This window comes from Gymnoscopelus microlampas (assembly GCF_963454915.1).
Source record: "Gymnoscopelus microlampas genome assembly, chromosome: 4".
Taxonomy (NCBI): Eukaryota; Metazoa; Chordata; class Actinopteri; order Myctophiformes; family Myctophidae; genus Gymnoscopelus; species Gymnoscopelus microlampas.
In genome coordinates, this window is record NC_139941.1 from 23,092,654 (window position 1) to 23,105,903 (window position 13,250).

The window sequence follows — 13,250 nt, forward strand, 5'->3', positions numbered from 1 at the left end:
AGTTTCTAATCTTAGTAATATAATACAAACATTAGTAATAAACCAATTTAAAACTGTATGTACAGATCATCCTATCCTGCAGAGCCTGTTCTGCAGGAACCTCCCCTCAGTTCACCTCACGGTTCACCTCACCTGCTTTCACGTTTGTGACTACAAGGACCACAATGCATTGCACCTAAACAGTCGTCACCGTGACACATCTCCAACGTTGAGGAACAGACAGATACCGTAGGTAGGACAGGATGGTGTCTGGTATTTGGTAACTTTTAGGGACTCCCTGGTGTGTGGTTTGCATTCAGAACTGTTAGCCACTGTACACACAGCCGGGCAACGTGACTCAGACAGCTACCGAATGGTTGACATACATTAAACGCTCTCAGCTGGTTTGTTTGCTGTTCTAAGCTAGCGAGCTACTGCTGAAGCTATGGTGTGCTATCGCTAGTTAGCTGGAAAGACTGCAAGGAAGAGCTATAATACTCGCCAGGCAAAGCTACAAAAGAGTAACGGGACATAATTTAGCAATAGTACGAGGTAAGTCGTTACTTGCGTATATTACGGGTCATCATGGCATGTGTTACATTTGTTATGGTTGTGGCCGCTGTACAGTGTGGGCTAAGACACTTCAACTTGACAGTATAAGTTAGCTTAATGATTCATTGACCTGAAACTGCTCGATTTGCCTTTCGTTCAGATCGACGGTGTGTTTAAAGTCATGTAAATTGACTACTGAGACAGTTCAGCTGACGATACGCTGATCCAGTGGTGTTGACATTGACATTGTGTCACCGTGTTGCTGCGGTGTATGGATATGGAACCTCATCACGTGAGTTGCCACACGGAACAGATGCCTCAATATTGTCCAGTTTAGAATCGCCTACTGCAGTGGTTTTCAACGCTTTTTCCCGTTATGTATTTGGCATGTGAGCCACGGACCACCGTTTAATGAGATTTAGCCTCTCAGAACTCAGAACTTAGAATATTTTGTTATCTTTGGATAAGATTTTGTCCACAATTCTATGCTGTGTTGATGTTGGTACCATAGGAGAGATGACAGGCAAACGTTGATCAAAATAACAATTCTTCTACATTCCGTAATTATAGACTTCTTGTAAATTAAGTAATGCAGATGTTTAACAATAATTAAACTCTTGAGAGCATAAAATGAAACTAGGGTCCATTTGGTTTCATTTTACACTCTCAAGAGATAAAGATCTATAAGGGTCCATTGGTTTCATTTTACACTCTCAAGATAAAGATCTAATTAGGGTCCATTTGGTTATCAACTCAACATCATTTAGCTGGGACCACCTGGACCACTGGTGGTCCCCGGCCCACTGGTGAGACTCACTGGCCTACTGCAATGTGAAATAACTACTGCATTTAGGCCAAACTGTGACATTTAAGGGGCCTGACTTGCACATTGCTGGTATTATAAGTGAATAAATGTGTGTGTAATTGTCAGTATCATTGCTGACACGAGAGACACTGCTCAAGCAGTGCTAACTGACAGCTAGCATGTTCAGCTAGCTTGCTCCATAATGATGCATTCAGATGTGTCATAAATTACAGATTGATTTGGTTTACTGTGACAGATGACATTAATCGCCCCCCCCCCCCCCCCCTCCTACCTGTGGTTTCAGAATAAAGCCTCTAGCAGTAAACATTAAAGTGGATTAGCCGGCCAAACCAGTAGCATTGTAGTTGAGTTATAACAGAATTTTGCTGCGCTGACCCATTTCGATCACTGACTGACACAACCTGACCTGTTCCCATTTGTATAATAATAGGCTATTGTAAACCCAGCGTCAGGACTCAAGAGATTCAAGAGATTCTGCTCACACCCTGAAGCTGAAATTGGAAAAATCTTGAATTAACATACACTGTCTTGCTACTGGTTTACAAAGATGAGCACTTTAAAAAATATTCTGGTGGTTGTACCCTCAGTAATTGGCATGTAAGCACACCCTGAGGCTAACAAAATTGGGTGTTTAAACTGTAAAGTGCACCTGCTGGTGATATTATCACTATCATTATACACAGTAGTACTAATATTTTGGCTGGGTTCCCGTTTCAGAGTAAATTCACTAAGGCTGGGCCAGATAAGGAAACATTCATGTAATGCAACCGTAATATGTTGGGCAGCATACTGTATGTTGCGTAGAGGCTATGGGTGAGCTGTCAGCTCTGCGGTTTCCTTTTCATGAGCTTACTACTAGTGTTCAGTGTTAAATCAATTTACAATGAATATATGCAATGCCTTAAAGTCGATCCCAAACTGTCGTCATGTCTGTTTCTCTCCCATCTTAATTTCTCTTACTCATCTTTCTGCTTGTCTCTCTGTCTCTTCCCCTCAGAAAGCCTGCAGGGATGCTGTAGTGAAATCACAGCCTACATGTCACAATGACCGCATCATTACACTGGTTTCCAATCAAACTCACCTGGAGTAGGAGGGTACAGTGAGGCAGCAGGGAAGGAGAACAGGCAAACAACAAGAGCCATGAATCTCCATCAGGTCCTCACCGGGGCCGTCAACCCAGGGGACAGTTGTTTCTCAGTGGGGAGTGTCAACAATGTGCCATTCACGGTAAGTTGTTCCATGTTCCGGAAATACTTTCCTATCGTCTTTATAGGTGCATGTGTTGCTCTGTCTCATTGTCTGCTAGCCTGGCCCCAGATAAAAACTTGCGTTGCTGCTTATCTTTTTCTCAGAGTGTAGGAAGGTGCAGCTGCGACAGTGCTGTCAAACAATAGAAATATGCTCTACCCACACACTGGATCATGCTCCCAAAGTGTATTTGATTAATTATCACCAAGGTGACATTTCAAGCACCTCTCTTCCTCCTTGTCTGAGGAAGAGTGGAGATGCTCGAAATGTCACCTCGGTGGTAATTAAATAAATACACTTCAGGAGCATGAATCAGTGTGCGCTGCGGCCTCTATATTTCTATGTTCTGTCCAGCACCTGGGAATTTATCATTTACTTGGTTTTGTCATTCAAGGCAGATGACACATTAAAATACCCAGTGTTAAAAGTACACTATGAATAAAATGTTATTTAGACCAATCACTATGGTAGAGTATACTAATATAATATAACTTAGACAATTGCTGCAATTGTATTTGGTCTCCCTGCTCTTCTATTGAGACATTTATATTCTGTGGTCTGGTTTGACCACTACTGGTTGGCAAGTGGTACTGCATGAAGGTCAAAATTCAATTTCTCCCCCTGAGCAAGCAGGCAGGCTCTATTAGCTCAGTGGTAAAAAGCCCTTGCTTGTGGGATCCGGGTGTGAATTCCGGCTAAGAATCCCAGGTAGGACAGGAAAGTTATAGAGTGTAGCTGTAAGTTACGGGTCAATTCATTTTCTACACTCAGCAATGCATTAAATTAACTCTTGAGGATGTTGCTGTGTGGAACAGGGCTGGAAGTGTTAACCAATGCTGTACTTGACGGATTATATCAAACGCAAGATAGATGTTGGCAAGTACTTTATGTTGGACCTGCAGAAAGCGTTACGCGTGACACTTTTAATCATTCCATCTTGTTGAATAAGCTGAGGGCAATTGGTTTTGACAGCTCATCTGTGAACTGGGTGAGATCCAACCAAGATCTTACCTGGAGGGAAGAGAACAGGTGGTTGAGGTGAATGGTACCCTGTCCTCTTCCCTCCCAGTGGACTGTGGGGTCCCACAGCGAAGCATTCTGGGGACGTCACCATTCTTGCTTCATGTTAATGAGTCACGCTGTGAAATGAGCATGTAACTGAAATTTGTTCTTGTTCGCGGATGACTCGGCTCTCCTGGTTTCAGACAGGGACAAGTTGCAAGTTGAAAGTAGTGTTCTTAGCACAGAGCTCAGCAATATTTGCCTGACTTGATTCAATCAACCGTATTGATTATGAATAATCAATAGGGTGGCCTCAGATGATTCAGGTGATTCTTTTGTACTGACCAAGGTTACAGCTGGTTAGTTGGTGGCAAAGCTGGGCGGTCACAGTCAGGGGTATGACTGTACACTATTGTCATGGTCCTGTTGTCCTGCTTGTATGAGTATATAAAGTGACTGTAAGAGACATGTAGGGATCTTTTGGGATGAGCCGAATGTTTGCCTAAATGATACTGTATGCCCATAATTGGGATGCTAGGGTTCATGTGGTCAACAACAGTTAAACTGTTCCTTTGTGATACTGCTGCTATTCTTGATTATTCTATTATTTTCTTTGTTGTATACATATTGTTTATTACTCTCCGCAGGAGAGTTTTGTTTTCACTTTCTAAATATGACACACCGATTGGTCAAGCCTCACGTGACACGTGACAATACGGTGAAATATTGTATAAATACATGGCGTCACTTTGGCAGTGTCTTTGCCACTGCCAAAGTGAGGTAAGACAGGAACCATCACGAAATGGCTGCATGGCTGATACATAATTGGCAAATAGGACAGATAGGACACTTATATAGACAGGAGGGATATGACACTTACACAGACGGATAGGACACTTATAGTACACAGACAGGACGGATAGGACACTTATACAGACAGGACGGATAGGACACTTATACAGACAGGACGGATAGGACACTTATACAGACAGGACGGATAGAACACTTACACAGACAGGACGGATAGGACACTTACATAGACAGGAGGGATATGACACTTACACAGACAGGACGGATAGGACACTTACAGTATACAGACAGGACGGATAGGACACTTACAGTATACAGACAGGACGGATAGGACACTTATACAGACAGGAGGGATAGGACACTTACACAGACAGGAGGGATAGGACACTTACATAGACAGGACGGATAGGACACTTATACAGACAAGACGGATAGGACACTTATACAGACGGATAGGACACTTATACAGACAGGACGGATCGGACACTTATACAGACAGGATGGATAGGACAGTTAGAACATAAGAATTAGAACATTCCCAACATTCCCAACACAAGTCTGGTAAGAGTGAGGTAAGACAGGAACAATCACGAAATGGTTGAGAAATGGCGGATACTGTAACAATTGGATAGGACACTTACACAGACAGGACGGATAGGACACTTACACAGACAGGACGGATAGGACACTTACATAGACAGGACGGATAGGACACTTATACACACAGGAGGGATAGGACACTTATACAGACAGGACGGATAGGACACTTATACAGATAGAACATTCCCAACATTCCCAACAGCGGAGAGTTGTGCTCCGAGGAGCACTTTTTCTAGTTATTATTATTATTATTATTATTATTATTATTATTATTATTATTATTATTATTATTATTAATGCTGCTACAATGTTTTACTCTTATATACCTGTACTCAAAATAACAACAAAGAAACCTTGAACTAAACCTTGAATGGGAAGTAACTGTCAGCGACAGACTGACTTTGCACATTGTGGTGGACAGAATCTGACACTGTTCCCAATGGAGAGTCATTCTCGCTGAATGGATCAATAGCACAACTATTTCTGTCCCTCCATCCTCTAGTGAAGGAGGCAAAGGTTAGATCTCTGGATAGTCACAGTGAATTACAGCCCATTGATGACCCCCCCCCCCCCCCCACCCACCCTGCACACAGAACCACAGAAATTCAGAATGGAATGCATATCTTATCTTGCCGTACTAGCACTCCACAGCTATCATATGATGGTATGTGTGTGATGATGTCGTGACACTGGAGCCGGGGTCACTCATTAGCCTTGTCCAATTAGGCTTGTCCAACTGACCACTCTCACACTGTGGGTGCTGTATATGTCCTTGTCATCCCTGTCCTCCAACCCAGGGGCTCCCAAATGTTTACAGCTCGAGACCCAAAAGGGTATATTCCCCTGTACCCCCCCCAAAAAAGGAAAAAAAAGTGAATATAGCAACAAGCTCACAACGGCCCTTGTGATGTGGAACGTTCACAACTGCAGATCGCCTATTTGTTATTTAAATTTTCTTTTCTTTTTTTGATTCATGAAAACAAGTTAGAAAATGAACATTTTTAGAAATTTTGCCTTTTTTTGTTGGAAAGGTAAAAAAAACAAAAGGATATTTACTCGCGACATAGAAAAACAAGGATCCAAAATGGGTGGCAGACCTATGTTTGGTACACTACTCCAACTCTTTGTCAACTCTTTTCTCATGTCATGGGACAGGCCTACGCATCCGGCTGTGATGTTGTGATTTTGGGCAGTGACTTTGAGCGGCTGCAGATCATCCCGGGGGCCAAGCATGGCAACATCCAGGTGGGCTGCGTGGACTGCCCCCTACAGGGAGGACAGGTAAGAACGATCACTTCCCAGGCCTTGTCCATTTTGTGTTGTCGATTAATTGATAATTTATAAATATATTGGTCAAATCATGTAATGCTGATGCTGGCCCCAGTCCATGTCATTGCATTTGTAACATCGTATGACTGCAAAATGGTTTGATAAAAGGTGGGAAAAAACTCAAGCTCAATCAATGTCCAGTGTCCTTTACAAATCACAGGCCGCATAATAAGCTATCTTAGTCAAAATGGGCCCGAGTCTACATTATTAGTTCTTTCACGGCCTAAATGGGCTTCATTTCTGGTGTGTAATGTGGTTTCAGCCTGAACAGCTGCATTGCTGTCAACAGGTCTGATAGAATAGACAAAGAAACCCACACGTCAAGCTGTAATACAGATAAAGTGGAAAGAGACAAATGTGCCACGGCGGGGAAAAGAGAGCGAATGCTTTCAGCTGCCAATGTATCATCCTCTACTTCTCCAAAATGGAAAACTATAAAAATCTTCTGAAGCCTGTAGTCAAGTCATCCTGTGTAGAAGAAACAATGTATTTTCCTAATGTATGTCACAGTGCTCTGATTCATAGTCTGTCTGCACCAAGTCTTGTGCGTGCCTTTTTATTATAATCTGTGGTGCACATACGGTACACATGCACGTGTGTGTGCATGCATATGCACATTTGCAAGTGTCTGTGTGTGACTCATTTGTTCCTGACATTCAGCATCCTTGACAGTTGGCATATTATTTACCTCATTACACACAACTTGTATTATCCAGGGCCCAGGCCTTGTTAGAATCGTTATTTCTATTCAGGCATTTCAGTCATCCAGTCTGTTTACCGTAGTGACAGTGGCCACTGACACTGGCATTTGAGCACGGAGCCCGAGCCAATGTGTTAATAGGAGGAGTACAAGCTGCAATCATGACAATGCTGAGTCAACAAAGGATTGTAACAATCACAAGATATTATTGCCCCCTTTTCAAGTAATTCAAGTTCAGTAGCCAGTAGCCAGTATGACTTGTTTCTGGAACAAGAAATATTGGTTTGAGGAAGTTTTTTTTGTTTTGTGCTTAATATGTAGAAGTAATTGAGACATGTGTTTTCTGCTGACAGATTGCAGCTTCCTATGGAAGTATTGTATGTGTCTTTGAGCCTGTTCATCGCCAAGATGTGAAGGAGGGGCCATTGACGGTGAGTAGCCAACAGGACTGTTCAGTCCACAACCAGTCATGCATGTCTTCACATTAGCCCAAGAAACGAGACCCCTTTTCTCCCTTCAGCACTTTTCATTGACCTTTCAATTGCAGCTGAACCTTGACCACCACAGTAAAGTCTCAATTTTCAAGATTTTATTCATAATCTCATATACAAGAGTAACATAACAAGAAAAATACATTAACCAGAAACGGGGATGTATGTTTTCAATGAGTCTAACATGGTTAAAATTTGGTTTGAATGGGTTTATAATAGGAGGGGGGCATGTCTGATAGAATTCGTATCATCAAACATCTAAATATTGAACCGAGCAACTTAAAATTTGTCACACAAAAGCCAGTGTAGACGTTAAAATAACCCCAGATGTGTTTTTAAAGTGAAATACCCCTTTTAATACCCAATCGACTGATCTTATATCAATACATCTTTTCAAAAGTCTCATGTTTATGACATTGGTCCTAAGCAAGAGAAGTCAGGGAACAGTCACATGGAATCAATGGAAAGATGATAGACATCTCAGACACAGCCTGAGGGTCATGCATGATATCATGTGATTCGCATGAGAGCAGGCTCACAGGAGGTTCTCACAATACAGTCATACCTCCTGATATGAAAGACATGAAAAGATATGATTTAGCTCTGGTACCATCTTATTTGTGTTAGATGAAGGATGTTTATTTTATGTTGTCATTGAGACTTCTTTCTTTCATGTTTTATTGTGAACAGAAGCTGAACTACCAGTGGCAGAAGACTGGCCAGTTTGCTTTGCAGTCTACAGTGCGGAACCTGGCCTGGCACCCCACAGGTACATTTACACTAGGAGCACACCTTGTGTAGTACAACACAAAGATACAGTCATACTATACTGCAGTGGTTCCCAAACGGGAAGTCCAGGTTTGCCTTTGGGTTTTGTGACAACCACACATTATTACTGCTACAGTATGTTTACAACTATATAAAAATAGTGCACTCATTTACCAATACAGAGACACATTCTATGCCCTCCCAAATATATTTAAATAGCTTTCAACCTGGCATCCCTATTTTGGACTTGTCATTATAACCAAACATTTGACCAAATATTACCAAGTATCTGAACCCATTAAGACCTGAGGCCGATACTACAAATGTCTTCTAAACCCTAACAGTGTTCTGAAACACTTCTGTTTCTATAATATCAGTGGTTCTCAAACTTTTTCATGTCAAGGACCACCCAAAATTATATTTATTTGGCTGCGGACCCCGATCTCAAAATATTTAGTTCCAGGCACCCCCAGAAGCAAAGATTTGAGTAAAAAATCACACCCTGTGTGAAGTGAGTGGTGCCTTTGATGAGCCCCGTATTGACCCCCGTATTGATGTTGTCATCAATGTTTGTGGACAGACATACATACATACATACATACGGACACACGGACAAAGTCATGTATAGGAGTGGTTGCCTTCGGCACCACTCAAAAATGTTGTCTTTAAAAAATATATATTCAAAGATTTGCAAACATTTTCATGATTTTTCTAAAATAGCAGATCTACAAGCTCATAGCGCTATCAGCTTGTATATCTGTTATTTTTTAATAGCCAAAGTATAAAATAATGGTTAAAATCTAAAATGACAGATGCTTTCCGGGTCTTAACGGGTTAAATACCAATCCCACTGGGGGCGCAGATGGCCTAGTGGTTAAGGCGCATACCACATATATGCTATAATGCAGCCTGACAGAAAGTCGCATGTTCGATTCCCGAGCCTGACGGTCTTTGCTGCATGTCACTCCCCGTCTCCCGGTTTCTCAAACTGTACTATCCAAATAAAGGCAGAAAAGCCCCCAAAATATCTAACCCTGTCTTCTACCCCGAGCCATCCCAAACTAGAAAGTGTGTTGGAATTAGGTGGGTCATGGGCTTAACCAATTCAATCCGCGAACGCATCTGTGCCACTTAAGATTTCTTTGGCTATTCAAAAATGGCAGATCTACAACCTCATAGCTTGTAGATCTGCAATTTTTGAATAGCCAAAGAAATCTAAAATGACAGAGATGCGTAACCGGAATGAATGGGTTAAGGCCGAGAAGTAGTCCTATCAGTTTATTTTGGGAGGTCTGAAGCTTAGTTTTTAGTGACATTCAGATGTGTTGGAGAACCAAGAGGCACAAGCATAATCAAAATGGCATTGAATGAGGGCTCAAGCTAGAGTCTTGAGAGCACTTTTGTTGACAAAAGAGTAAATCCTGCCCAAAAATCTTGTTCTTTGATTGACTTTCTTGATTACATTTGATGCAATTTTTCCACCCGTCAGTTTGTGTACTTTTCTTTTAACATGACGTCTAAATAAATCAAAACCACTGCTATAGTGTCCAGTGAAAGGTTTTTATGAGAATGATGTGTGAATGTCACTGACAACCGGCCTACATCACTAAATCTCATCTGTCGCGAAACATGCCTGCACATCTTTTTTTGCTCATTTGTTTTGTACTACTTGTGTTGCAAATATGTATTAAATACAATACAGAAAATGGACAATCTCATGGTGACTGGGGTTTTGTTATTGGTTCTTTTAGGCAGCCATCTCTTAACAGGCTCTAGTAGCCTCCAGTTGTGGTGTAATGGTGGCGAGGCAGAGGAGGTCTGCGAGGAGGCTGGGAAGCAGACTGAGATGACCATAGGTGACTCCTCTCAGTCTCCCTGGAGGTGTATCTGGCACTGCAAGTAAGAGCCCACACTTTTAAAAAAAAGGATGTCCACTGGGGCTGGGTGATATGACTTCAAATTAATGTCACAATTATTTTAAACCTTTGCCTTGATTACGATTAATGAACGATTTTAAAAACAAGCTTGTGAATTGGCTATTATTTATAAATTAGTAGAACTTCACATGTGACAATATCCACATTGCTTGTGAATATCTTACTGTTCTTAGAGTACCGTACATTAGTGTTTTTCTAAACGATTGTATTCATTGATCTATTTTCCTTTGACTGTAGGACTGCCTCTCCCATCAATCTGATGAAGTTCTCTCCTGATGGGGATTTCTTTGCTTCTGCTGGACAGGTCCGTTGGCTTTGCACCCTGAGAGCCATGCAAGACATTTACTCTCAGCCTGGCAACAAGGCTCATTAAGACAGTATTACTGTGGTCATACTAATGTAGAGATCCACCAACCCCTGGTTTAAGACCTGTTATTGAATTCAATGTCATAGTCCAGATAGTTAACTTGTTAATATATGATATATAATATTAATAGAACTAATAACTCTCTAATAGTTTTGCTGCATTGATTCTAGCATTCACAATATTTGTTTTTATTGTACAACTACATTGCATTTCTAAACACACTATACAGTAAAATCCAATCACTTTTTGCACTGCTCCGCCTCCTGTTGCAATTAATTAGCTTCTCGCCATAGGCAATGCATGGAACCATGCTGCAATCTCAGAAAGCGGTGATTTCTGGGAATTCTGGTGATGGTCAAAACTCGACATTACTGCTATTGCTACTATGGAACCTGAATTTCCCCCCAGCGATCAAAGGCTTATCTGATCTTATACACTTGTTTGCACATCACTGCCACACCTTTCTCTTTATATATCTCCAGGGAACACCTCACAAATTCTCTATTTTTCCCCTGCCTTTTGTATGTTCTTTATGTCCTCTGTTTGTCTGTCCCCTGGTTTCCCCTTAGGATGACTGCCTCGTGAAGGTGTGGTACAGCACCAGTAAGTGGCAGTCTGGTATCTCCAGACTGTTCACACCTCCAGAGCCCAGCGACAGCAGCTACAGCATTAACACCCAAGGGGAACTGTCCTTCTCCTTTGTCTATTTGGCCCATCCTCGCTCTGTCACTGGCTTCTCCTGGAGGAAGACTAGCAAGTACATGCCACGGTATGGAACAACTTTGAGTGTTCTTGTTTGAGTCACTTTAATGTATGATGAATTTGAGTCACTTTAATGTATGAATTTGAATCTGATATGTTTAACTGTTCAATTCACCTATTCGAACCAATGCACCAGTTATGATATTTAACATAGAGATACATGTTCGATTTAGACTGTCTCCTGCCTGCGCTCAAAGAAATAAACGTTCCGCTTTTTTCCCCCTGTGTGTTCCTCTTGCCATCGTTGTCAAGGATATTGAATGACGGGCAAATACTGTATATTATACACAAACACTTAACAAATCACAAACAGTGACTAACTGCTTTTATAAAAAAAAGATGGGAAGCTTGATAAGTGTCACAATATATAAAACCTGCCGAACAGCAGGTTTTGCTTATCAACTAATCTCACGACTCACTTTGACACCATGGACATGTTGGGTAGTAGGACCGGTAACCGGAACGCTTCACCCCATTTCTTTTGCACACCGCTCGCCCCCAGCGGTTCTTGTATTCTTGTATTTGTTTTACTGAGGTTAAGGTTAGGAATACGTTTAGGGTTAGGCATGGATTTACTGAGGTTAGGTTTAGGAATAATGGTTAGCTTTAGGCACAGTTTTACTAAGGTTACTTTTAGGAATAAGGGTTAGGTTTAGGAATACTTTTTACTGAGGTTACGTTTAAGAACACCTGGTGGCGACCACTCCGTTGAGGCGAGCGTTCTTGTATTCGTAAGACCTACATGCAATAGGTTAACAAATTAATTTGTTTTTAAGCAGTAATTGCAAAGATGGGTTGTACACAATAGAAACCTCAGTGTTAATGTAACTCTGAGAGTGTATATATTTTCCTCATGGGCCCATGTTTACCCTCTCATGGGCAAATTCACAAAGGGATTCTGTGGCTTTTGTGCCCGCTAAACCTGAGCAAATATGGGGGAAAAAAGAAACGGCAAAGGGTGAAATGCCCCCCTAACTGTGCTGCCAAGCAAATAGCATCACAGAGCTCTGGTGCTATTTTCACATTTAATTGAGGTAATAATATGCATACATTTTGCGCAAATCTTGCACTTTTATATGCAAATGAGCCTCATTGTGAATAAATTCACAAACACCACCGCTAAAGGTCACATTCAGTTGGGGGCAAAATTATTATTATCTTCAGAGAGCTGGTTGTGAAGCGCATTTATAAGGGTTGTCACTTTCCACTGACTTTCCAGTGATCATGGCAACAGTAATTGTAGCCAGACTAATACATTGTCATGCCAGGCGTGCTTTTCAGCAGACATTTCAACTCACTTAATGGGAATCTATTATGTTTCATTTGCATTTCATACTTGGTCATCTGTGTACAGTGCAGAAGCTTTCAGGCTGCATTGTCCAATCATCCAATGCAGCCTTTCAGCGTGCCTACAAGCACTGTCTGTGCATTATATGATGCTGTGAGTGTGATTTACAGTATTTGATTTGCAAAACAGAACATATTTATATACATACAGTATGCATAGTATACTAGTTCTTTCCTGATGTGGTAGCCACTAGGTGGAAATGGGCATTCCATAAGGAGACACCTTTGTACCTTTGTGCGCATGGTGCTGTTAATATGGTTATAATAATCAGAAGCCGGCTCATGTCATGTTTCATGAATGAGGTTGAAAATGTGAGGCCATTGCTGCTTCATTCATTAGCGCTCCCCAATTATTCTTTAGTGAGGCTTTTTAGTCTCATGAAACTCGGGTGACAGTTTGGTGCAAATAAAATTCATACTTTTGTGGGATTACCTCTGTCAAGGTGGCCGTGGGCAGCTGTGGAAAGCTAGTGTGCCATTGGGCATGGCTTCTCCAACATGCGTAATTATAAGTAATAATGGTGCTCAGGTG

The 13,250-nt window shown here is 41.6% G+C and overlaps 1 protein-coding gene across 5 annotated transcripts in view; it reads left to right on the forward strand.

Moving 5' to 3' along the window:
• The first annotated feature begins 215 nt into the window (after positions 1-215).
• Positions 216-13,250, forward strand: part of dmxl1 (Dmx like 1) — a 70,211-nt gene continuing 57,176 nt past the window's right edge. For 2 of the 5 annotated variants that reach the window (XM_084056065.1, XM_084056069.1), the window contains exons 1-8: positions 219-531; positions 2,355-2,584; positions 6,173-6,298; positions 7,400-7,477; positions 8,228-8,306; positions 10,057-10,204; positions 10,480-10,546; positions 11,179-11,378. In XM_084056065.1, coding sequence (XP_083912191.1) covers positions 2,498-2,584; positions 6,173-6,298; positions 7,400-7,477; positions 8,228-8,306; positions 10,057-10,204; positions 10,480-10,546; positions 11,179-11,378 — 785 coding nt within the window. In that variant the 5' untranslated portion in view covers positions 219-531; positions 2,355-2,497. Of the gene's footprint in view, positions 532-691; positions 824-2,354; positions 2,585-6,172; positions 6,299-7,399; positions 7,478-8,227; positions 8,307-10,056; positions 10,205-10,479; positions 10,547-11,178; positions 11,379-13,250 lie in introns of all 5 variants that reach the window. The other 3 variants (XM_084056066.1, XM_084056068.1, XM_084056067.1) reach the window with 3 other exon arrangements.